Here is a 24,595-nt window from a genome sequence, read left to right as displayed (position 1 = left end):
CTTCCTTTGGTGGATGTGAGTGGTACTGCGGCTTCTGAGTTTTCTTCCTCAGGTGACGAGGTTAAGTCGTTAGGTGCTGCTCTATTTAACTCCACCTAGTGCTTTGCTCCTGGCCTCCAGTCAATGTGTTCTAGTGTTGGTCTTGCTCTCTCCTGGATTGTTCCTGTGTCCTGTCTATCCTGCATAAGCTAAGTTTTGCTGGTGTTACTTTTGTTTGCTATATTTTCTGTCCAGCTTGCGATATTGGTTTTTCTTGCTTGCTGGAAGCTCTGGGATGCAGAGGGGGTACCTCCGTACCGTTAGTCGGTGCGGAGGGTCTTTTTGCGCCCTCTGCGTGGTTGTTTGTAGGGTTTTGTGTTGACCGCAAAGCTATCTTTCCTATCTTCAGTCTGTTCAGTCAGTCGGGCCTCACTTTGCTAAAATCTATTTCATCTCTGTGTTTGTATTTTCATCTCAACTCACAGTCATTATATGTGGGGGGCTGCCTTTTCCTTTGGGGAATTTCTCTGAGGCAAGGTAGGCTTATTTTCCTCTCTTCAGGCTAGCTAGTTTCTCAGGCTGTGCCCGAGGCGCCTAGGACTGGTCAGGAGCGCTCCACGGCTACCTCTAGTGTGGTATGATAGGATTAGGGATTGCGGTCAGCAGAGTTCCCACGTCTCAGAGCTCGTCCTTGTTATTGGTAACTGTCAGGTCACTTTGTGTGCTCTTAACCACTAGGCCCATTATGGTTCTGAATCACCAGATCATAACATGGGACGTCAGACGGCCAGAGCTTACTGCGCCTGCCCCACAAATATTTACACAGCGCAGGCGCCGGATTTGAAAAGAAAACAGCGCGGAGGGGGCGGCGCTGAAAGCCCCTAAAGATTGGAGTGACGGCAGAGTACCATTCAAGCTGGGGGCTGAGGACCCGCCTCCATGGACAGAGATAGGTATTTTTGCAAAGTTTCAAACTGCTTTATTTTAGTAATACCTGAACACAAAACTAAAAGAGCCACCTTGTTAGAATGCAGCATTACTGCTGCACAAGGTGGCTCTTTTAGTTTATATCGGCTGGAGGGGGGTGACAGTGGCCCTTTAAGTCTATAATGAATAAGAATCCAAGTAGGGCTTTATTCTACCATATTCCTAAGCTCCACAAGAGCATGACTCGTCCTCCTGGTAGACCCATAATATCGGGCATTAACAGCTTAACGTCCAACCTGTCCCGATATGTCGATGTACACTTATAGAAATGCATGACAATGATACCATCATATTTAAAGGACACGGGTCACACCTTACAGATTTTAGACACCATCAAGTGGGAAAAAGATTATATAATAGGTACATTGGACATTAGGTCGTTGTACACGGTCATCGATCAGGACAAAGGTTGCCAAGTGGCCGAATACTTTCTTATGGCCCTTGACATATACACAAGTGAACAGACTCACTTTATTGTGGATTGTAACAAGTTCATTTTGCAACACAATTATTTTATATATGAAGGCTAATATTACCTCCAAACATGGGGCACCGCCATGGGCATGCGTTTTGCCCCTAATGTTTATGTTGCCAAATGGGAGGAGTCTCCCATATATAATGCGGGTAAATTACATCCTGGTCTGGTTATGTGGCGTCGGTTTATTGACGACATTTTGTTTATATGGGAAGGCTCCCAAGTTGAGCTTAGCACCTTTCTTTTGGGGCTTAACAACAATTCCTATGGCCTGGAATTTACATACCACACAAGTCCTGTTAAGGTAAATTTCTTGGATCTCACTATCTATGTGGAGAACGACCAATTGCGCACTAAATGCCACCGGAAGGCGGTTGATTCTAATAGTTTTATACACCTCACCAGCTGCCACCTTCCGGGTTGGCTTACAAATATGAAAAAGTAGGCGCGCACTTACCCTGTTGCGGTGAATATCACTTTATTAGGACATATAAACAAACGGATAGCAGGGAGGGATAGGGTCAGCCACGGACAACGATCGTTTCGTGCTCTACAGCACTTCAACGGGTCCTAATGCTGAGTGGAACAGGAAGGAGTTTTATAGACCCATCTGGATCCCAGACTCCTCCCCCTGGACTCCAAACATAAACAGTGTTACATTTAAAACAAAATGGTATTAAAAACAACAACAATAAAATAGCACATGCTGAGAACTACAAATAAACTGAATACAGCTTTTAGAAACCAAGATTGAGACATTTTTATAAGAAAACCGACATGTCGACTTTGTCATTTAAACCAGCTGGTCCTGCTGCGTCTGCACGCAGGATCCATCTGGCTTCTCTGCGCAGCAGGAGGCGGCGCAAATCCCCTCCTCCCTCAGGCAACGAGACCCGCTCCAAACCCGCAAATCTTAGTACTTGGGCATCTCCTGCATGGCAAGTGTGTAGATGGTCTATTAACCTTGGAGCTCCTTTCCCTGTTCTAATGGAGTAAAAATGCTCCCTAATCCGAACAAACAGTGGGCGGAAGGTTTTGCCAATATAGAAGCGTCTGCACGGACAAAAAAGAACATAGACGACATGGGTAGTCCTGCAAGAAATAAAGTCCCGTACAGTGTGCTGGATATGACCTACTCTAATTCTATTACCCGTATGATGGTACTTGCAGAAGTTGCAACCCCCGCATGTGAAGTTGCCTTTAGGGATACTATCTGTGAGCCAATTATTTTTGGTAGTGACAAAGCGGTTGCGGACTATGCTGTCTCTAATGTTTGTACTGCGACGGCTAGCAAAGAGAGGTCCCCTATCTATTATTTCTTTGAGGTCAGTATCTTGACGTAAAATACACCAATTTTTACGTATGACGGTTCTGATGTGGTTGTCAAGAGGGCCAAACTTAAAACTGAAGACAAACTTTTTTTCTTCTTTTTGTCTTTTTTTGGAGGTGGTGGAAACATCCGTGGCTGCTGCTTTATCGTAGGCATTTTTTAAAATAGATGGGGGGTACCCACGTTTCTTAAATCTTCCAATCAAATCGACTGACTGCTGCGCAAAACCTGCAGGATCACTATTGATTCTCTTAACCCTAAGAAGTTGACTATAGGGCAGAGATCCCTTCATGTATGGCGGATGAGCACTGTTATAATGTAATAAAGAATTACATGCCGAGGGTTTACGATATACTCTAGTGGAGATCCCCCCGTCCTCAATGCATAACTGGACATCCAAAAAGACCAAGTTGGTGCCTCCAAATTGCGAGGTAAACCCCATGTTCATGGTATTGGATGTCCCCAGGTACCTCACGAACTCCGTGAAGGCATCCTGGTGCCCATCCCACACCATGAACATGTCATCGACATACCTAGCATATAGCTTGATATGTCGAAGAAATGGGTTTTTGTTGGAATAAATATATTCCTCCTCAAACCTCGCAAGAAAGAGGTTTGCCAGGGTACATGCGACGGGGGTACCCATAGCGGTACCCACCGTCTGCAGGTACCACTGGCCGTCAAAAGAAAAAGCATTGTGTTCTAAAATGAACGAGAGTCCATCACAAATGAACTCCACAGTGTCATGACCAGTGGGAGTATTCTCCAAAATGCTTCTAATTGTTTCCACCCCCAACTTTTGTGGAATACGTGTATAAAGACTTTCGACATCAATCGAAGTCAGAGCATATGACTCCTGCCATTCAAAATCCTTAATCACATTCAGAAAGTCTCCCGTGTCTTTAATAAACGAAGGGACATCCAACAGCAGGGGGCGCAGCAGCCAGTCGATGTAAGAGGAGATAGGCTCAGTTAACGAACCAACCCCTGACACTATGGGACGGCCAGGGGGGGCTTCCACTGATTTGTGTAATTTCGGTATGTGATACCAATGTGGGCGTCTCGGAAAATCCGGTAGTAGCTTTTCAGCCTGTTTACAAGAAAACACCTTTTTATCCACAAAATCTCTTAGCAACGAACGCAAGAGATTTTTAAATTTTACCGTAGGGTCCCCCTTAAGCTTCAAATACGTTGTATCATCTGACAACTGTCTCAATGCCTCTGTTTTGTAATATTCTCTTGTAAGCAGCACCACGTTGCCACCTTTATCCGCACTACGGACAATCACATCAGACCAGCCCTGTATTTCACCCAAAGCTTGTTTTTCCTTTAAAAGAAGGTTTTCTATGGGCTTTTCATATATTAAAGCCTCCATGTCTTTTAAAACCTGCGATTGGAAAACATCTACAAGATTACCTGGGGCTACTGGGGGCATATAGGTAGATTTATTACCTCCAGTAAAAGGTGCAGTTACTTTATCTTTATGACTTGCAGAAACCGGAGTAATGCTCATAGAATCCAAAAGGTCACGGGTCTCTTCCCGCACATCACCAAATGGGTCCTCTGTGACAAAAAAGCCCAGGGGACCCACATGGCAAGGTGACTCACCTGGGAACACTTCACGGGGGGTGGCATGGTTACTAACTGCAGAAAACGACTTAAACAAATGGATCTTGCGAACCGCCTTGAAAAGGTCGATTTTAAAATCTACCAGATTAAATGGTTCTGCTATACAAAAATTCAATCCTTTGGACAACACCGACAGATGTGCTTCACTCAAGGTTCGTGGGGTTAAATTAACAACCGCTACTTCGTTGGCCGCCACGAAACTTGCCGCCTTTTTTTTGGATTTTCTTCTGCCATTTCTCCTACCCCCTCGGCGCGTCCTGCGTCTAAAGGGGAAACACCTGAGATAGATGCTGGTGGCAATGGCATTTGGTTTTTAGATGTACAAGGATCCTTGGTAGCACTTGAGTCTGAGTCTGTTGTAAGGTAATCTTTTTTATTTTTGTTCTTTTTAAACAGGGACTTGTTACGTCCTTGTCCCTTGTTCTGATTCCATTTGTTGCGGGATCTGCGATGGCCTTCTGATAGGCTGCCTTTATTCCAAGTAAAAATTCTGTCTGTTTCAAAATCAATTTTGTCTCTTATAAATTTGTCTCTTTTCCTTTGCTTTATCTCATTTTGCAAAATGACCAGTTTTGTATCCAGTTTTTTATCAATAGTTGACCATTGTGTGTCAGACAACCTGGTTCTCAATTCTTCTTTAGTTTTAGTAAGTTCGGCTTTAGTGGCTTCATAATTAATAATGTTTTGCTTCAACACGAGGCGGAGTAATTCCTGGGAGCATTGTAGTAAGATTTTCTCCCACTCTTTAATGAAGGATACATTATCTTTATATTGAGCCATTTCTTTTATGACACGCAGTCCTCGCGGTACTCGACCGCACTCCATGTAAGACTTCAAAGAATTATTTGTCCAAAACAAATTTACCTCTCTTTCTGCGGCCATAAATAGTTTGTGTTCCAGCATCTTTGTGCTAAGTGAAAAAACGTTGTCGTGTAGTTCACATTCAGAAAAATAAGCATCCACATTTTCCCTCCCTGCTAGGAGTCCATGTGATAAGGAAACAGCCTCGGGCTCCATAGCTATGGAGATCCGAACAGTGCTAACAAGCAAAAGTCTGTTAATGATCACCTGGTGCAAGGGTGTGAGCGACCAAGCGTGCTGGTAGTGTGTACAAAGAAAATCAAAATGCAAAGTCCAATAGTAGAGAAAACATACATCCGCACTGCTCAAAGGTCCAACTCAGTGACCGTATTATAATATCGGTCTAGCACCACAGAAAGTGATACTGGCTGTATGAATACAACAGGGTAAGTGCGCGCCTACTTTTTCTTTTTTGCCATTTGGATTCTGCACACATTTTTCCTGGCAGCAGCACCCCGTTGATTCAGGTGTAAAGGATTCATACAGCCAGTATCACTTTCTGTGGTGCTAGACCGATATTATAATACGGTCACTGAGTTGGACCTTTGAGCAGTGCGGATGTATGTTTTCTCTACTATTGGACTTTGGCTTACAAATATACCAAAAGTGCAATTTACTAGGATTAGGTGCAATTGCTCAACGATTGAGGACTAAACCAGGGATTCAAGCTTGAGGAGGCTAATTTGCATATTCCAGGTGCCTTCTGCGAAAAGCGAAGAGTCTCCCTAAGCTAGAAGATCGTTGGGTACAGCCGGGACCAGCTGCTTGGAAAGAATCACCAAACCAGGGATTCAAGCTTGAGGAGGCTAATTTGCATATTCCAGGTGCCTTCTGGGAAAAGCGAAGAGTCTCCCTAAGCTAGAAGATCGTTGGGTACAGCCGGGACCAGCTGCTTGGAAAGAATCACCAAACCAGGGATTCAAGCTTGAGGAGGCTAATTTGCATATTCCAGGTGCCTTCTGGGAAAAGCGAAGAGTCTCCCTAAGCTAGAAGATCGTTGGGTACAGCCGGGACCAGCTGCTTGGAAAGAATCACCAAACCAGGGATTCAAGCTGGAGGAGGCTAATTTGCATATTCCAGGTGCCTTCTGGGAAAAGCGAAGAGTCTCCCTAAGCTAGAAGATCGTTGGGTACAGCCGGAACCAGCTGCTTGGAATGCTTGGAAAGAATCACCAAACCAGGGATTCAAGCTTGAGGAGGCTAATTTGCATATTCCAGGTGCCTTTTGGGAAAAGCGAAGAGTCTCCCTAAGCTAGAAGATCGTTGGGTACAGCCGGGACCAGCTGCTTGGAAAGAATCACCAAACCAGGGATTCAAGCTTGAGGAGGCTAATTTGCATATTCCAGGTGCCTTCTGGGAAAAGCGAAGAGTCTCCCTAAGCTAGAAGATCGTTGGGTACAGCCGGGACCAGCTGCTTGGAAAGAATCACCAAACCAGGGATTCAAGCTTGAGGAGGCTAATTTGCATATTACAGGTGCCTTCTGGGAAAAGCGAAGAGTCTCCCTAAGCTAGAAGATCGTTGGGTACAGCCGGGACCAGCTGCTTGGAAAGAATCACCAAACCGCGCGCCTTACGGCGCGCAAATTTTTGCCTGTAGGACATTATTGCAAGAGAGCTTGGCTGAGTAGATTACACAAGAAGGAAAACACACAGCAAGTCAGCAGGATCTAGGAACAACATGGCAGATGTGACAACCTACATGGTGAGCTGCAGCATGTGCTACATGTTCACAGATCGACCAGAAGAAGAATTAAATTTCACCTGTCAGAAGTGTAGACTAGTGGCCCTTTTAGAAGAAAAGGTGCGGGGTCTGGAAGAAAGAATAGCAACTTTGAAACTCATCAAAGAGAATGAAGACTTTCTAGACAGAATAGAAGCATCTCTACTGGTCACAGAAGGTGAAAAAAGTGTCAGAGAACCTCCAAAAGCAGATGAGTGGAAGCATGTGACCAAAAGAAGCAAGAAGACCATGGAGAAATCACCAACCACACAACTGAAGAACCGATATCAAATCTTTGTAGAGGATGAAGATGGCACACCTAAGGATGAAGCAATACCAGCAAGCAAAAAAGAAAAGGGCACACAGCAACAAGTGACAGCAAAAAGTACAGCCAAGAAGCAACGAAGAGTGGTGGTGGTGGGAGACTCACTACTGAGAGGCACAGAAGCAGCCATCTGCAGACCGGACATAACTGCAAGAGAAGTATGCTGCCTTCCAGGTGCGATGATCAAGGATGTGACCGATAGGATACCAAAGCTCTTCAACTCCAAGGACGTCCACCCATTTCTTCTGATACATGTTGGCACCAATGACACGGCAAGGAAGGACCTACCGACAATCTGCAAAGACTTTGAAGAGTTGGGGAAGAAAGTAAAGGAACTGGATGCACAGGTAGTTTTTTCTTCTATCCTTCCAGTAGACGGGCATGGCACCAGGAGATGGAACAGGATCCTTTATGCAAACAACTGGCTAAGACGATGGTGCAGACAACAAGGATTCGGATTTCTGGACCACGGTGTGAATTACTTGTACGATGGACTCCTCGCCAGAGACGGACTACACCTCAACAAACCTGGGAAACACACATTCGCCAGAAGACTCGCTACACTCATCAGGAGGGCGTTAAACTAGAAGAAGAGGGGACGGGAAGAAAAACATTAGACTTGAACAAAGAAGATCCAGGAAAACATACTCAGAAGAGAGGTAAGAACATTTCTAAAACAATCCACAGCGGGGAGATTGGAACAAAACAAAATCCTCTAAACTGCATGCTCGCAAACGCCAGAAGCCTGACAAACAAGATGGAAGAACTAGAAGCAGAAATATCTACAGGTAACTTTGACATAGTGGGAATAACCGAGACATGGTTAGATGAAAGCTATGACTGGGCAGTTAACTTACAGGGTTACAGTCTGTTTAGAAAGGATCGTAAAAATCGGAGAGGAGGAGGGGTTTGTCTCTATGTAAAGTCTTGTCTAAAGTCCACTTTAAGGGAGGATATTAGCGAAGGAAATGAGGATGTCGAGTCCATATGGGTCGAAATTCATGGAGGGAAAAATGGTAACAAAATTCTCATTGGGGTCTGTTACAAACCCCCAAATATAACAGAAATCATGGAAAGTCTACTTCTAAAGCAGATAGATGAAGCTGCAACCCATAATGAGGTCCTGGTTATGGGGGACTTTAACTACCCGGATATTAACTGGGAAACAGAAACCTGTGAAACCCATAAAGGCAACAGGTTTCTGCTAATAACCAAGAAAAATTATCTTTCACAATTGGTGCAGAATCCAACCAGAGGAGCAGCACTTTTAGACCTAATACTATCTAATAGACCTGACAGAATAACAAATCTGCAGGTGGTCGGGCATCTAGGAAATAGCGACCACAATATTGTACAGTTTCACCTGTCTTTCACTAGGGGGACTTGTCAGGGAGTCACAAAAACACTGAACTTTAGGAAGGCAAAGTTTGACCAGCTTAGAGATGCCCTTAATCTGGTAGACTGGGACAATAGCCTCAGAAATAAGAATACAGATAATAAATGGGAAATGTTTAAGAACATCCTAAATAGGCAGTGTAAGCGGTTTATACCTTGTGGGAATAAAAGGACTAGAAATCGGAAAAACCCAATGTGGCTAAACAAAGAAGTAAGACAGGCAATTAACAGTAAAAAGAAAGCATTTGCACTACTAAAGCAGGATGGCACCATTGAAGCTCTAAAAAACTATAGGGAGAAAAATACTTTATTTAAAAAACTAATTAAAGCTGCCAAAAAGGAAACAGAGAAGCACATTGCTAAGGAGAGTAAAACTAATCCCAAACTGTTCTTCAACTATATCAATAGTAAAAGAATAAAAACTGAAAATGTAGGCCCCTTAAAAAATAGTGAGGAAAGAATGGTTGTAGATGACGAGGAAAAAGCTAACATATTAAACACCTTCTTCTCCACGGTATTCACGGTGGAAAATGAAATGCTAGGTGAAATCCCAAGAAACAATGAAAACCCTATATTAAGGGTCACCAATCTAACCCAAGAAGAGGTGCGAAACCGGCTAAATAAGATTAAAATAGATAAATCTCCGGGTCCGGATGGCATACACCCACGAGTACTAAGAGAACTAAGTAATGTAATAGATAAACCATTATTTCTTATTTTTAGGGACTCTATAGCGACAGGGTCTGTTCCGCAGGATTGGCGCATAGCAAATGTGGTGCCAATATTCAAAAAGGGCTCTAAAAGTGAACCTGGAAATTATAGGCCAGTAAGTCTAACCTCTATTGTTGGTAAAATATTTGAAGGGTTTCTGAGGGATGTTATTCTGGATTATCTCAATGAGAATAACTGTTTAACTCCATATCAGCATGGGTTTATGAGAAATCGCTCCTGTCAAACCAATCTAATCAGTTTTTATGAAGAGGTAAGCTATAGGCTGGACCACGGAGAGTCATTGGACGTGGTATATCTCGATTTTTCCAAAGCGTTTGATACTGTGCCGCACAAGAGGTTGGTACACAAAATGAGAATGCTTGGTCTGGGGGAAATTGTGTGTAAATGGGTTAGTAACTGGCTTAGTGATAGAAAGCAGAGGGTGGTTATAAATGGTATAGTCTCTAACTGGGTCGCTGTGACCAATGGGGTACCGCAGGGGTCAGTATTGGGACCTGTTCTCTTCAACATATTCATTAATGATCTGGTAGAAGGTTTACACAGTAAAATATCGATATTTGCAGATGATACAAAACTATGTAAAGCAGTTAATACAAGAGAAGATAGTATTCTGCTACAGATGGATCTGGATAAGTTGGAAACTTGGGCTGAAAGGTGGCAGATGAGGTTTAACAATGATAAATGTAAGGTTATACACATGGGAAGAAGGAATCAATGTCACCATTACACACTGAATGGGAAACCACTGGGTAAATCTGACAGGGAGAAGGACTTGGGGATCCTAGTTAATGATAAACTTACCTGGAGCAGCCAGTGCCAGGCAGCAGCTGCCAAGGCAAACAGGATCATGGGGTGCATTAAAAGAGGTCTGGATACACATGATGAGAGCATTATACTGCCTCTGTACAAATCCCTAGTTAGACCGCACATGGAGTACTGTGTCCAGTTTTGGGCACCGGTGCTCAGGAAGGATATAATGGAACTAGAGAGAGTACAAAGGAGGGCAACAAAATTAATAAAGGGGATGGGAGAACTACAATACCCAGATAGATTAGCGAAATTAGGATTATTTAGTCTAGAAAAAAGACGACTGAGGGGCGATCTAATAACCATGTATAAGTATATAAGGGGACAATACAAATATCTCGCTGAGGATCTGTTTATACCAAGGAAGGTGACGGGCACAAGGGGGCATTCTTTGCGTCTGGAGGAGAGAAGGTTTTTCCACCAACATAGAAGAGGATTCTTTACTGTTAGGGCAGTGAGAATCTGGTGGTGATGGCAAACTCAGTCGAGGGGTTCAAGAGAAGCCTGGATGTCTTCCTGGAGCAGAACAATATTGTATCATACAATTAGGTTCTGTAGAAGGACGTAGATCTGGGGATTTATTATGATGGAATATAGGCTGAACTGGATGGACAAATGTCTTTTTTCGGCCTTACTAACTATGTTACTATGTTACTATGTTACTATAATATGGAAGCCAACTTTTTAACCAAGAAATTTCTGGAAAAGGGGTACCCCAGGCCACTGCTAGAGAAAACACAATATGAGCTGGCCCAAACGGATAGGGGTTCTTTATTTAAGCAAACAGCTAAGAAGGACTCCTGAAACAGCAACCTATCGGAACAGGTTTACACTTTGCCATTTGTGACACAGTTCCATGCGGGATATAATAAATTTGCTCGCATCATTCGCAAACACTGGCCTGTTTTACAGAAAGATAAAGTGATAGGTGAGCTTCTTCCCGTCCACCCTAGGTTCATATATAGAAGAGCTCAAACACTTGGCAACCTTATAGCCCCTACTACGGCAATCAACAAAAAGTGTTTTCAAACATCTAACCATTCGAATGTGGGCTTTTTACCGTGCGGAGGTTGTTTTGGATGTTTACATACTTCTTTTAAAAAAATTCATCAAGTCACATTCTTTGACTCATATGGCACTAAGGAGTTTCGAATCAAAGAAAATATATCCTGTTTTTCTACAGGGGTTATTTATCTCATTCAGTGCCGTGTAGGAAATTATATGTAGGCCGCACCAAATGACGCCTAATGGAGCAGATTAAGGAGCATTTTAAAAATATACAAAAAGGATTTTTAGGACACCCCCTTTCACTTCATTTTAAGGACAAACATAATCAGTCCTTGAGGGATGTCCATTTTTGTGGTATACAGATCGTTCTTCAAAACCAAAGAGGGGGAGACTACCTTAAGAAAATATCCAGGGTCGAATCCCAATGGATTTTCACTCTAAATAGTTTGGCCCCTATGGGCCTTAACTATGAGTTGGAGTTATATGCGTTTTAATTTGGAGTAGTGGGGTGATTCTTGGGGGAGTTTTTTATTTTAAACAAAACCCAAAAAAACTGTTTTGGTTTTATGTAGGTAAAGAGACAAAAATAAAGATAAAAATATACGTAAAAAGATTTTAAGCCTGGAAGGGCGTATTTAAAGCAGCCTACTATTAAAATTGCTTTTATCATTAGCCATTATTTATTCAGCAACTAGCGTGCTCAATAGACCGATGAGTGCATTCGTATATACTTGGTCATAAATGTATGAGCACATTTTAACTCTATTTCTATTTCCATTTATATGTATATTTCATTTTTATATATATGTCATTTTTTTTTCATGCCTTTTTTTCACGTCTATTTTTCATTTTTCATTTTTTACTTATTAATAAAAGTTTTAGTTGCCCATTCGGTTCATTGCATGCGTAAATAATTTTATTCCCAGTAGCGTATTCTAATACCCACTTTCAGTTCTAAATACTAATTTTAATTACTAATACTAGTAAAGGAATTATAGTTCCAATTTTTAAATACTTTTATTTCTTTTGGCACCTTCGTTCTTTCTGCAGCATTTCCCTACATCTCTAGAGCGCTCCCACACTCATCCCTCTTTTCTATTGCAGAACTAGTGCATAACTGTATTGGGGATAATAACACTATATAATTACACGGCAAGTCAGATCGCACACAAATTAGCATTAAAACCAATGTTCCTGGCTCAAATAGGCTATTGGTGTCAGCAATTACATGCAGTATATGGCTGATATGATCCGGTATACAAATGAGCACGAAGACTAATTGGTATGCGGTCACAGCCTTTCTTGGTCCAGTACACCGTGGGTTAACAGGATAACTACTTTGAACGGCTATATATGGCAATCGGCAGGGAAGGGGCGGTAACCCTGACGAAGAGGGACAGAGTCCCTCGAAACGTGTTGGTTAGCTTTTTGCCCTAGCAGGGCTCCGTAGCCTCGTGACGTCACACGCTGCAGAGCACTGTCAGCCATTTTTTCAGCCGCGCATCCAGGGACGCCACCGGCTGGGGCGCTTCTGGCTCTGCGCGTCCTCCAACTACTCTAACTACTCTAATTACTCTTGCCGCCTGGTTATTCGGAACCCCCAGCAACAGCACCCGCAGGTCTTTATACCAACTGGTATTATCTTCCATGACCTAGGCAAAGAGTAAGTGTTTATTACTACTTCTATACACGATTGATACCAGCATTGGTAGTTTCAGTATTAGTCGTTTGTGGGCACACTACAGTTTTCAGGAAGAAAAAAAAAACACATTTATAGTCTGTTGTAGCTGTTCTAGCGCGATACCTCACTTTTAGACACACAGTATAATGTTATCATAGTACCGCCATACCCCCACACACAGTATAATGTTTCTACCGTACCGCCTTACCCCCCCACACAGTATAATATTCTCACAGTACCGCCATACCCCCACACACAGTATAATGTTCCTACAGTACTTCCATCCCACCACACACAGTATAATGTTCTCACAGTACCACCATACCCCCCACACACAGTATAATGTTCCTACAGTACCTCATCCCACCACACACAGTATAATCTTCTCATAGTACCGCCATACCCCCACACACAATGTAATGTTCCTACAGTACCTCCATCCCCCCACACACAGTATAATCTTCTCATAGTAAGGCCATACCCCCACCATACACAGTATAAAGTTCTCACTGTACCGCTATACCCCCCACACAGTATAAATTTCCCACAGTACCATCATCCCAGCACACACAGTATTTTGTTCCTACAATAGTGGCTTCCCACAGACACAGGAAAATGTTTCCACAGGACTGGCATCCTCCTCAGACACACTATAATGTCCCCACAGTACTGCCATCCCCCCACTTTTTAATGTTCCCACAGTACTGCCCCCTACATGCACAATATGGTACCATCCACCTCACTGACTACCCCCGACCACCGACAATTAATAAATACTCACTTAGCCTCATTCTTGGTGCAAATACTAATGAACCCAGAATCTATGAGATATTTACCATACGATAGTTGGATAGGCAGGAGTGCATCATCCAAAATGGTAGCCCACTCGGTTGCTATGATGGCTATGAATTGACAGAGCTCAGTGGGGTGTGGTATTGGTCACCCTCTCCTTCCCATCATCACAATTTCAGTGATATCCACTAAAGGTCAAGTGGGAAGAGAGATACTACGTGCCAGAATTGGAGCATCTTAGAGATGTGCCTTTTCTGGGTGGCTGAGAGCTGATTTTTTTTAAGCCTGGGGCCACCGTATCCATGGCCCCTTCCTAGGCTATTAATATCAACCCGCAACTGTCTGCATAACCTTTGCTGGTTATTAATTATAGGAGGACCCTACATCACTTTTTTGGGGGGTCCCCCATTTTAATAGCCACTAAAGGCTAAGTATACAGTTTGTCAGCTGATATTACTAGCCTGGAAAACTCCATGGGTATTACCCCCTTCCTAGGCTATAAACAAACTTCTGTGTGTGAATCAGACCTGATATCTAATGTGATAGAAAATTACAGTGCGGGGAAGACGGGAAACCTTCATATAGACAGCCGGTGGTGATGGAGTCAGTGACTGACTCTGGACAAATATGTCTCTAGAGCCGTAGTAGAAGATGAAGATGTCGTCGTCATCATGAAGTAGTTATTTCTCATGTCGTGTGTAATGAATATCTCCTGCAGTATTACTAATGCCGATTCCAGGGTCGGTAAATGAGACGAGAATTAGCGTTATGGAAGATGAGTCTATGAGAAACGTATTCAGCTGCCGACTCCAAGGAGGAAACTGCTTGTTGTCTGTGGCCTAAATATATAGGATTTATTAGTAGATGTAAAGAAGGAAACTAAATACTGTAAAATAATAAATCTCCTCATATGTTTCCCTTATTATCTCCAGTAATTGTATTATTACACAGGATTCTTATGATGTTACATCGGCTCATCTTCTCATTCAGGTCTCTACAATATCTGATTCTCTCAGTGAAGATCGTCTGCAAAAGAAAACTTTCCTGATTTACCCATCAAAGATGGATATGGACAGAGACAAGATGGCGGAGAGGATATTACACCTCACCCTAGAGATCCTCTTCCGGATTACTGGAGAGGTGAGAGATTCTGATGACGTCACATTACATCATTCTTATCTATGGGAATAACAGATGGACAGAACTGGAGAGGTGAGGACTCTGGAAATGTCTGTAGTGAGATTTATTAATGTGTCTCTCCATTACCAGGATTACACAGTGGTGAAGAAGACCTCTAGTGATCGCTGTCAGGACCCTGTGTCTGAGGGATGGGGAAGACCCCTGAGCCCAATCACGGGGCCTCCACCTCACCCCCTGATCCATGAGGAGATCAATGACCAGAAGATCCTAGAACTCACCTACAAGATGATTGAGCTGCTGACTGGAGAGGTGACAGTGCTGGGAATGCTGGGACATTATACAGTAACGCTATGAAGGAATCGGGGGGGGGGGGGGGGGGGGATGACGGTATCATTGTATGTGTCAGGTTCCTATAAGGTGTCAGGATGTCGCTGTCTATTTCTCCATGGAGGAGTGGGAGTATTTAGAAGGACACAGATCTGTACAAGAACGTCATAATGGAGGTTCCCCAGCCCCTCACATCTCCAGGTAATAGACAGGACTAAATACACACGGCCTATAATTATCTGCATGTAAAGAATGAATTCAGTCCCTGTATGTGTTTCCTCCAGATCTATCCAGTAAGAGGACAACACCAGAAAGATGTCCCCGTACTCTTCTTCTTCCACAGGACTGTAAACAAGAAGATCCCAATGTTCCTCAGGATCAGGTAGATGGAGAGAAGGTGTCATGAGATCTCCCTTAGGCGAATTTCACACTTCCGTTTATTTCCGATCACGGAAAAACCAATACCGGAGATATCTGTGTCTGTAATACTTGCGGCACACATGTGGCAACCGTGTACCGCCTCAGTACCACACAGACTGCCGCCGGGGAAGAAGCGCTACTGTAAGCGCTGTTCCCCGGTGTCGGGTGCTGAAGACGGCTCTCATCGTTCTCCCCTGCTCTGCCGGCGATCATCAGGAGCAGAAGAGAATGATGAGTTATAATTAAGTCTGAACGATGACAGCAGGTGGGGGCTTTTGAGACTTCTACTCCCATCATCCGTCACTTGCTGTCACTAATAACAGTGACAGCAGGAGCGGATGATCGGGGTATTCCTCAGCCGCCACTTGCGATATAGTTAAATAAATTACTGAAAAACCCAGTGTAGGTTCCCCCCTATTTTCTTGAATCAACCAGGCAAAACTCACAGCTGGGGGCTGCAACCCTCAGTTGTCAGCTTCAGCAAGGCTGGTTACCAAGAATAGATCGTGTGAAGATCTGAGGTTGTGGGTTATAAAAATCACCTAGGCAGGTTAACGATGCAACTAATTTTTTTATTCCATACATCCATGGTTGTTTAAAAAATCCAGGTAGATGGCCAAAATACAATGTCTTTAGTCCACAAGTTCCCAATCTGAGATCGGTAATTCCACTGGCTCCATACCAGGCGATGCCCACTGTCTCCCAACTTTTGGTTGGCCCACAGATTTTGTACCTCCAGCTGGTATAGTGTGCAGTCACAGCCTATGTTCCTCCAGACAATGGATATCCAGACCATAGCTCATGGATACCCCTCCAGCCAACAATCTCCAAAGCATAGATCATCCATCCATTCCAGCTTGGATCCTCTTCCATCGAAATCCCTCAAACAACTGCCTGATTCAACCCTATGTCTTTTTCTCCGGCTCCCTTAAACATTTTCCTTTAGCTCATAGAACAAGGCTTATTCCATCAGCTGGGACTGTATGTGAGACCTCCCGTGGTGACGGCTCCCCTGAGTCTACTATCCCCACCCACACAATGGGCCAGGTTTGGGAGTACAATGGGGAGCGAGACCTTGATACAAATGAGATTTATAGAGTCTGGCCTTAAGGTACCTTCACACACAGCGACGCTGCAGCGATACCGACAACGATGTCGATCGCTGCAGCGTCGCTGTTTGGTCGCTGGAGAGCTGTCACACAGACAACTCTCCAGCGACCAACAATGCCGGTAACCAGGGTAAACATCGGGTAACTAAGCGCAGGGCCGCGCTTAGTAACCCGATGTTTACCCTGGTTACCAGCGTAAAAGTTAAAAAAACAAACACTACATACTTACCTACCGCTGTCTGTCCCCGGCGCTCTGCTTCTCTGCTCTGGCTGTGAGCGCCGGGCAGCCGGAAAGCACAGCGGTGACGTCACCGCTCTGCTTTCCGGCCGCTGTGCTCACAGCCAGAGCAGAGAAGCAGAGCGCCGGGGACAGACAGCGGTAGGTAAGTATGTAGTGTTTGTTTTTTTAACTTTTACGCTGGTAACCAGGGTAAACATCGGGTTACTAAGCGCGGCCCTGCGCTTAGTAACCCGATGTTTACCCTGGTTACCAGCGAAGACATCGCTGAATCGGCGTCACACACGCCGATTCAGCGATGTCAGTGGGAGAGCCAGCGACCAAATAAAGTTCTGGCCTTCTAGCCCCGACCAGCGACATCACAGCAGGATCCTGATCGCTGCTGCCTGTCACACTGAACGATATCGCTAGCCAGGACGCTGCAACGTCACGGATCGCTAGCGATATCGTTTAGTATGACGGTACCCTTAGGTTCACATAAACTCTAGTCTGCTCGTCTTCCTCTGCTGACTGCCACTGAATAGAGACATTGATTCCTGATCATGAACTGATGAGCAAGAAAACCACTAATGAAACAGCAATAAAATCACTAATAAAACACATCAAGCAAATTAACTATTAAAGTACAATGATAATGATGTCACCGGTGCTCCATGCTGGAAAAAGTCTTTATGTCTTAGGGTAGGTGCACACGTTCAGGATTTTTTGCATTTTTTTCACGTTTCTTCGCGATAAAAATGAGAAAAAAACGCGAAAAAACAGCTTACATATGCCTCCCATTATTTTCAGTGTATTCCGTATATTTTGTGCAAATGTTGCATTTTTTTCCGCGAAAAAAATCGCATCGCAGAAAAAAAGCAACATGTTCATTAATTTGCGGAATCGCGGGGATTCCGCACACCTAGGAATGCATTGATCTGCTTACTTCCCGCATGGGGCTATGCCCACCATGCGGGAAGTAAGCAGATCATGTGCGGTTGGTACCCAGGGTGGAGGAGAGGAGACTCTCCTCCACGGACTGGGCACCATATAATTGTTAAAAAAAAAAAAAAGAATTAAAATAAAAAATCGTGATATACTCACATTCTGATGGCCCGCCTCTCATCGGTGCACGTGGCTGCTTCCGTTCCTATAGATGCTCTGTGTCAAGGACCTTCGATGACGTCACGGTCATGTGACCGTGACGTTGCGGTCATGTGACCGTGACATCGCAGTCATGTGACCGTGACGTCATCGCAGGTCCTACACACAAAGCAACCGCTGAGGAGATCGGGGGCCGTCAGAGGGTGAGTATAACCTTTTTTTTATTTTTTAATTATTTTTAACATTATATCTTTTTACTATTGATGCGGCACAGGCAGCATCTATAGTAAAAAGTTGGTCACACTTGTGAAACGCTATGTTTGACAAGTGTGACCAACCTGTCAATCAGTTTTCCAAGCGATGCTACAGATCGCTTGGAAAGCTTTAGCATTCTGCAAGCTACTTACGCTTGCAAAATGCTTAAAAAAAAAACGCGAAAAGAAGCATGCAGATTTCTTGCAGAAAATTTCCGGTTTTCTTCAGGAAATTTCTGCAAGAAATCCTGACGTGTGCACACACCCTTAGAGCTGTGGACTCCGCTCCACCACCATTTGGCCTATAGTCTTTAGTAAGCGGCCATATCCTCACACTGGGGTCCCCATGCTATGTTTGTTTTTAAATACTTTAATAAATAATTGTAAAAAAAATGGCATGGGGTCCCCCACATTTTTGGCAACCTACCTCGCTAAAGCTCACAGCTGGGGTCTGGTATTCTCTTACTGGTAAGGGGCCATTGCTTTTGGCCCCCCTCCAGCCAGCCTAAAAACAGCAGGCCACAGCTGCCCAGAAAAGGCGCATCTATTAGATGCGCCAATTCTGGTGCTTTGCCCGAGTCTTCCCACTTGCCCTGTAGCGGTGGCAATTGGGGTTAATATTTGTAGGGTTGATGTCACCTTTATATTGTCAGGTGACATCAAGCCCACGGCTTAGTAATGGAGAAGTGTCTATAAGACACCTATCCATTACTAATCCTATACAGTACAGTATATAAATAAAGACACAGCAAGAATAAAATCCTTTAATTGAAAAAATGACACAGATTCCTTTATTAATCTCTCTTTTTTTTTTTTTTACTCAAATAAATTTTTATTAAGAACAACATTACAATATACATGTTACATTCTTGTTTTCAATACAAAGTTTTCCCCCAAAACAAACCCCCCCATTCCCAACTTATCCCGCCCCCTCCCTATAAGACAGCCCACCTCTTTTAATAGCTTGACCATCAAAACTATAGAATGACTATCATCTCATTTAGGACTGCAGGCCTCATGTTTTGTTTTCACCAATTCAGGACCGTGACTCACCCGTCCTCTATAGCGAACCTATCCCATGGCAAGCCACGAAGACCACAATTTATCAAACGTTTCTATTTTCCCTCTTTTCTTATAAAACCCCTTTTCCAATATCAGGCCCTGCTTCACATATTGGAGGAATTCTCTTTTGGAGGCGGTTCATCCTTAATCCAATTTCGCGCTATTACCTTTCGGGCCATATACAACAATCTGGCAATAGCTGTCTTCAGGTTGTTATCCACTCCAATCTCATCCATGTATCCCAGCAAGCACACCATTGGGTCCCTTGGCACCGTGCATCTGTACGCTCCTTCCACACGACTCAAAACCACCAACCAAAATGCAGCCAGTCTCGGACACGTCCACATCATATGAAATATACCAGCATTTGTAGACTTACACCTCGGGCACTCAGAATCAGCACGCAGTCCTGCCTTATATAACACCTCCTATATACTCTGTGTATTACATAAAGCTGTGACAGCCTATACGGTTCGCTCAGCGACAGCCGTGGAACCCACTCCAGCACCGACTCCCAAGTTTCATTCTCCATTCTGCCCAAATCCCTCTCCTACTTAGCTCTCGCCATTATCGGAAACCCCAAAAGGTCATGGTCCAGTCCGGAGTTTATTTTCATCTTTCCTCTTTTGAGACTGGTCATGCGGGGGTTAATCTCCTCAGCCTCGTTCTTGAGCTAGCTGGGCTATTTCAGTCCCTCACAGCCTGCCTACCGCTGTTAGTGATAGTTCATGTTTCCCAGCTTGAACCCCTGACCTGTATCCTGATTTTGGTGATCCTTGTGTCTCTGACTGCCCGTACCCGTGTATGGCTCGATCTGTTCCCTGGACTTCGGCTGTTGTTTTCTGTCTCTGATACCACATTACCCTCCTGGTTCTGACTTTGGCTTGTACCCCGACTTTGTCTTACGTCTCACGTTTTGGTTACCACGTTCCCGGTAGGCTCTGATTACTTTCGTGTCCCTGACTATTCTCCTGACTGCCCCTGTGTACAGTTCTGATATCTCTCTGTATGATTTTGGCATGTCTGACGTCTCTCATTACCTGTGACACCTGTGCCTGAGCTGTGTTACTTCCCTTAGTGTTTAACCTCTCTTCCCTCACCAGCTCCCCCTGGTGGAGGTTTCACTACAGTAAGTATGCAGCAAGTCTTTATAAAGAGTGGAAATAACACCCCCCAGTAGTCCTTTCACCACACACATACTCCAACACTATATCCCTTTGAATTCTGATGCCTCCGTCCCTATTCTGAGCTCCAAATGCGTGTCTCATCCGCAAATACTGACATTCCCCCGCAGGCCCGATACCGAACTCCACCTGCAATTGGGAAAAGGATTTCAACTCCCTCTTCTCAATTATCTGATACACGTAGTGAATCCCCTTGGCCTGCCATTCTGGTAACACCCCCAGTGCCACAAACTCCGGTAAATTATTATTATGCCATAACGGGGAGAATCTGGTCAGCCCCGTAATCCCACGTATATGTTTCAGTCTACCCCACAGCTTACATATCAATAATATAGTTGGATACAATTTCCCCAAAGCCCCCAGGGATCCATCCTCCAGACACTGTATTACTGGCCTTCTTTTTGTCACCTTTTCCATCAGTTGCTGTACCGCACTGGACGACCCCTCACGCACCCAGCCCTTTAAATGCTGACTCTAGGCTGCAAGAAAATATACTTCAGGATTGGCAGTGCCAAGCCCCCATTTTCCTTGAGTCGCTGAAGCTTCTCCAGTCTGATACGTTGATGATGTCTCCCCCATAAAAAAATTCCTGAACAGGGAGTTAATCTGCCTAAATTAATCGGCCTAAACGGCCAGAGCAATCAAAAGAGGAGAGAGCGGACACCCCTGTCTCATCTTTATAGCTAATTGTATAGTCCGCGATAACTCCCCATTCACCCTGACTCTAGCCACCGGCTGCGAGTACAGCAGCTGAATCCTGGACACAAACTGCGAGCCAAACCCCATACACTGCAACACCTGCCAGAGATATCCCCATTCCACACTGTCGAATGCCTTATGGGCATCTAAGGATGCAATAACTCTCTGGCCACAGTTATCAGACCTAAGCTGCAGATTCATAAATAGCCTCCTTAGGTTGACCGCCGTGGATCTATCAGGCATAAAGCCAGATTTGTCTGGGTGCACCAGGTTGGAGATGACACTCGTCAACCGCGTCGCCAACACCTTGGCCAGAAGCTTGACATCCATAGTGAGCAAGGAGATTGGCCGGTACGACTCAGGTTTCCCCAAGTCTTTCCTTTCCTTAGGAATCACCGCTATTATGGCTTCTCTCATGGATGCTGGCAGATACCCTCTACTCTTAGCCTCATCTAGGACCGCCTTTATTCTGGGAATTAGCACCTCCCCCATATTTTTATAGATCTCAGCGGGAAACCCATCCACTCCAGGTGGCTTCCCATTAGCCATGGATTGTAATGCCCGACCCAGTTCCTCCTCCGTGACGGGAGCCTCCAAGCCCTCTCTATCTGCGTCACTCAACATCGTGAGCCCCACACCCTCAAGGAACGCCACTGTGTCTCCCGCCGACTCGTCTACCTGAGAGGAATATAGGTCTGCTTAAAAGTCCGCAAAGACCTCCAAAATCTCTGAATTTTTGGAGACACTCGTACCACTCCCGGAAACTAGAGAATGGACAAACAAAGTACTCCTCTGGGCAGAAGCCACCAGCGACAGCATGTGACAGACCATCTCACCCTCCTGATAGTAAGCCAGCTTTAGAAATTCCCGCTTCCTTTCTGCCTTTCCCAACAAAATTTTCTCCAGGTGACTTTGCGCTGCCTTTAATCTGTTCCCAGCTTCAGGAGTACCCATTATTACCATCTCATCTTCCGCTGCTCTTAGCCCATCAATCGCTGCCTTCTCTGCCTCTCTCGTCTTCCGCTTACATTTACTAATATCTCTTAACAACAGCCCTCTTAAGTACGCCTTCATGGCTTCCCATACAGTAAGAGCATCTACACTCCCATCATTCAGCACAAAAAATTCCTACAACTCCTGTTTTATCTTATCTAAATCTATACTGTGCAGCCAGTTAAGGCCCCTTCACATTAAGCGACGCTGCAGCGATACCGACAACGATCCGGATCGCTGAAGCGTCGCTGTTTGGTCGCTGGAGAGCTGTCTCACAGACAGCTCTCCAGCGACCAACGATGCCGGTAACCAGTGTAAACATCGGGTAACTAAGTGCAGGGCCGCGCTTAGTAACCCGATGTTTACCCTGGTTACCATCCTAAAAGTAAAAAAAAACGAACAGTACATACTTGCCTAACGCTGTCTGTCCTCCAGCGCTGTGCTCTGCACTCCTCCTGTACTGTCTGTGTGAGCACAGCGGCGGGAAAGCAGAGCGGTGACGTCACCGCTCTGCTTTCCGGCTGACCGACGCTCACAGCCAGTACAGGAGGAGTGCAGAGCACAGCGCCGGGGACAGACAGCGTTAGGTAAGTATGTACTGTTTGTTTTTTTTACTTTTAGGATGGTAACCAGGGTAAACATCGGGTTACTAAGCGCGGCCCTGCGCTTAGTTACCCGATGTTTACCCTGGTTACCAGTGAAGACATCGCTGGATCGGTGTCACACACGCCGATCCAGCGATGTCCACGGGAGATCCAGCGACGAAATAAAGTTCTGGACTTTCTTCAGCGACCAACGATCTCCCAGCAGGGGCCTGATCGTTGGTCGCTGTCACACATAACGATTTTATTAACGATATCGTTGCTATGTCACAAAAAGCAACGATATCGTTAACAATATCGTTATGTGTGAAGGTACCTTTAGGGTGAATTTTCCACTCTCTCCTGTTCGCAGCCTGTGTCCCCATCAGTCGGAACTCCACCTCAATTGGACTATGGTCCTAGAGGGCCCTAGGTAAATATCTCACATCCCCCACCATCGTGTCCAACAGACGATTGCCTAGTGCCAGCTCAATTCTGGATAGAGTACTATGAGCCGGTGAATAACATGAATACCCCCTTTCCCCAACATGTCTAACTCTCCAAAGGTCAGTCATACCAACTTCGCGAATATAAGTCCCAAACGTAGTAATGTGTCCCACTGTCCTATTCTGGGAGTTTTTATTTTTATCCCAAAAGTCATCACATATATTATTAAGATCACCAATGATTAGAAATGGTATCGGGCCCCAACGTTCCACCCGTTCCAACACCTCTCTAATTTTTTTACTTGAGTATGGGGGCAGAATATACATTGCCGCTATACACATCAACACTCCATTTATTTTACATTGCACCACCACATACTGACCATCCACATCCACCTGTACCATCACCTCTTCATACTGCACTCCCACAGGTACCAACACCGACACACCCCTAGAATACGTAGAGAAGGTAGAATGGTATGCCTTTTGGATCCAGCGCCTATTTAATACATCTACCTTCTCCCTCACTAAGTGCGTCTCCAGCAGACATATCATTGAGACTCTCTGTTCTCGAACATACTGCAGACTCGCCGCCCACCGAGACTTATCCGCAAGGCCTCTCGCGTTCCAACTCAATATTTTAATGCGGCCCCCCATCATGTGACTCATCATCCTTCATAGTATCTTCATTCCCAAGTATGAGCTGTCTAATCCCTCCCAACTCCCAACTTGCCCCCCTAACCCACCCAATACAACACATTCTACCTCTCATCAAGAGTGGGGCTCCACCGCCCATTGCGAACACTCTCCCTTGCTTTGCCCTCTCCACTCGCCTCCCTCTGCCGTGACGATCAGAATTTCCCACACGTTTTAAAAAAAAAAAAAAAACACAACAGAACATTCCAACTTATATAAACATGTAGAGAAACTACAAAACAATACACAGTACCCTGCGTAACCCTCCTCCCCTATACTTATTAACCGTTACTGCCCCCTCCGGCCAATCACTCAATATGGCCCAGCTCAGCCCTCAACAGTTGCTCATCCCTTTGGCAATTATGCTATTAAACGCAGATCCCTCCTCCAGCGACAGAGAAATAACTCCCATCCAGATCTCCCCGACATGTCAATCGCCTTTTTCCTTAAGTTTTTTAGCATTAGTATCAATCCACTGGGTAGCGTCCTCTGGAGTCAGGAAAAAATGGGTTTTATCAAAAGCCACCTCTCTCAACTTTGCAGGAAACAGCATAGAGTATTGCACTCCCAGCTCCCTCAGTTGTCTCTTGACTCCAGTGAACTTCATCCTCTGTTTCTGAACCCCAGCAGAATAATCCGGGTA

The 24,595-nt window shown here is 44.7% G+C and overlaps 1 protein-coding gene across 2 annotated transcripts in view; it reads left to right on the top strand.

The window, feature by feature from the left end:
- LOC138664036 (gastrula zinc finger protein XlCGF66.1-like) overlaps positions 1 to 24,595 on the top strand; it is a 50,554-nt gene that overhangs the window by 16,445 nt on the left and 9,514 nt on the right. Inside the window, exons 2-5 of one of the 2 annotated variants that reach the window (XR_011318279.1) lie at positions 14,711 to 14,860; positions 14,990 to 15,169; positions 15,267 to 15,388; positions 15,472 to 15,569. Coding sequence is in view for 1 of the 2 variants with exons in the window: in XM_069750450.1 (XP_069606551.1) it covers positions 14,783 to 14,860; positions 14,990 to 15,169; positions 15,267 to 15,388; positions 15,472 to 15,484 (393 nt within the window). In the remaining variant the exon portion in view is untranslated. Of the gene's footprint in view, positions 1 to 14,710; positions 14,861 to 14,989; positions 15,170 to 15,266; positions 15,389 to 15,471; positions 16,725 to 24,595 lie in introns of those variants that run through there. The other variant, XM_069750450.1, reaches the window with a different exon arrangement.

The sequence above is a fragment of the Ranitomeya imitator genome, chromosome 2, assembly GCF_032444005.1.
Source record: "Ranitomeya imitator isolate aRanImi1 chromosome 2, aRanImi1.pri, whole genome shotgun sequence".
Lineage (NCBI taxonomy): Eukaryota > Metazoa > Chordata > Amphibia > Anura > Dendrobatidae > Ranitomeya > Ranitomeya imitator.
Note: the sequence above shows the minus strand (reverse complement) of the source record. Positions and strands in the feature narration are given on the sequence as shown.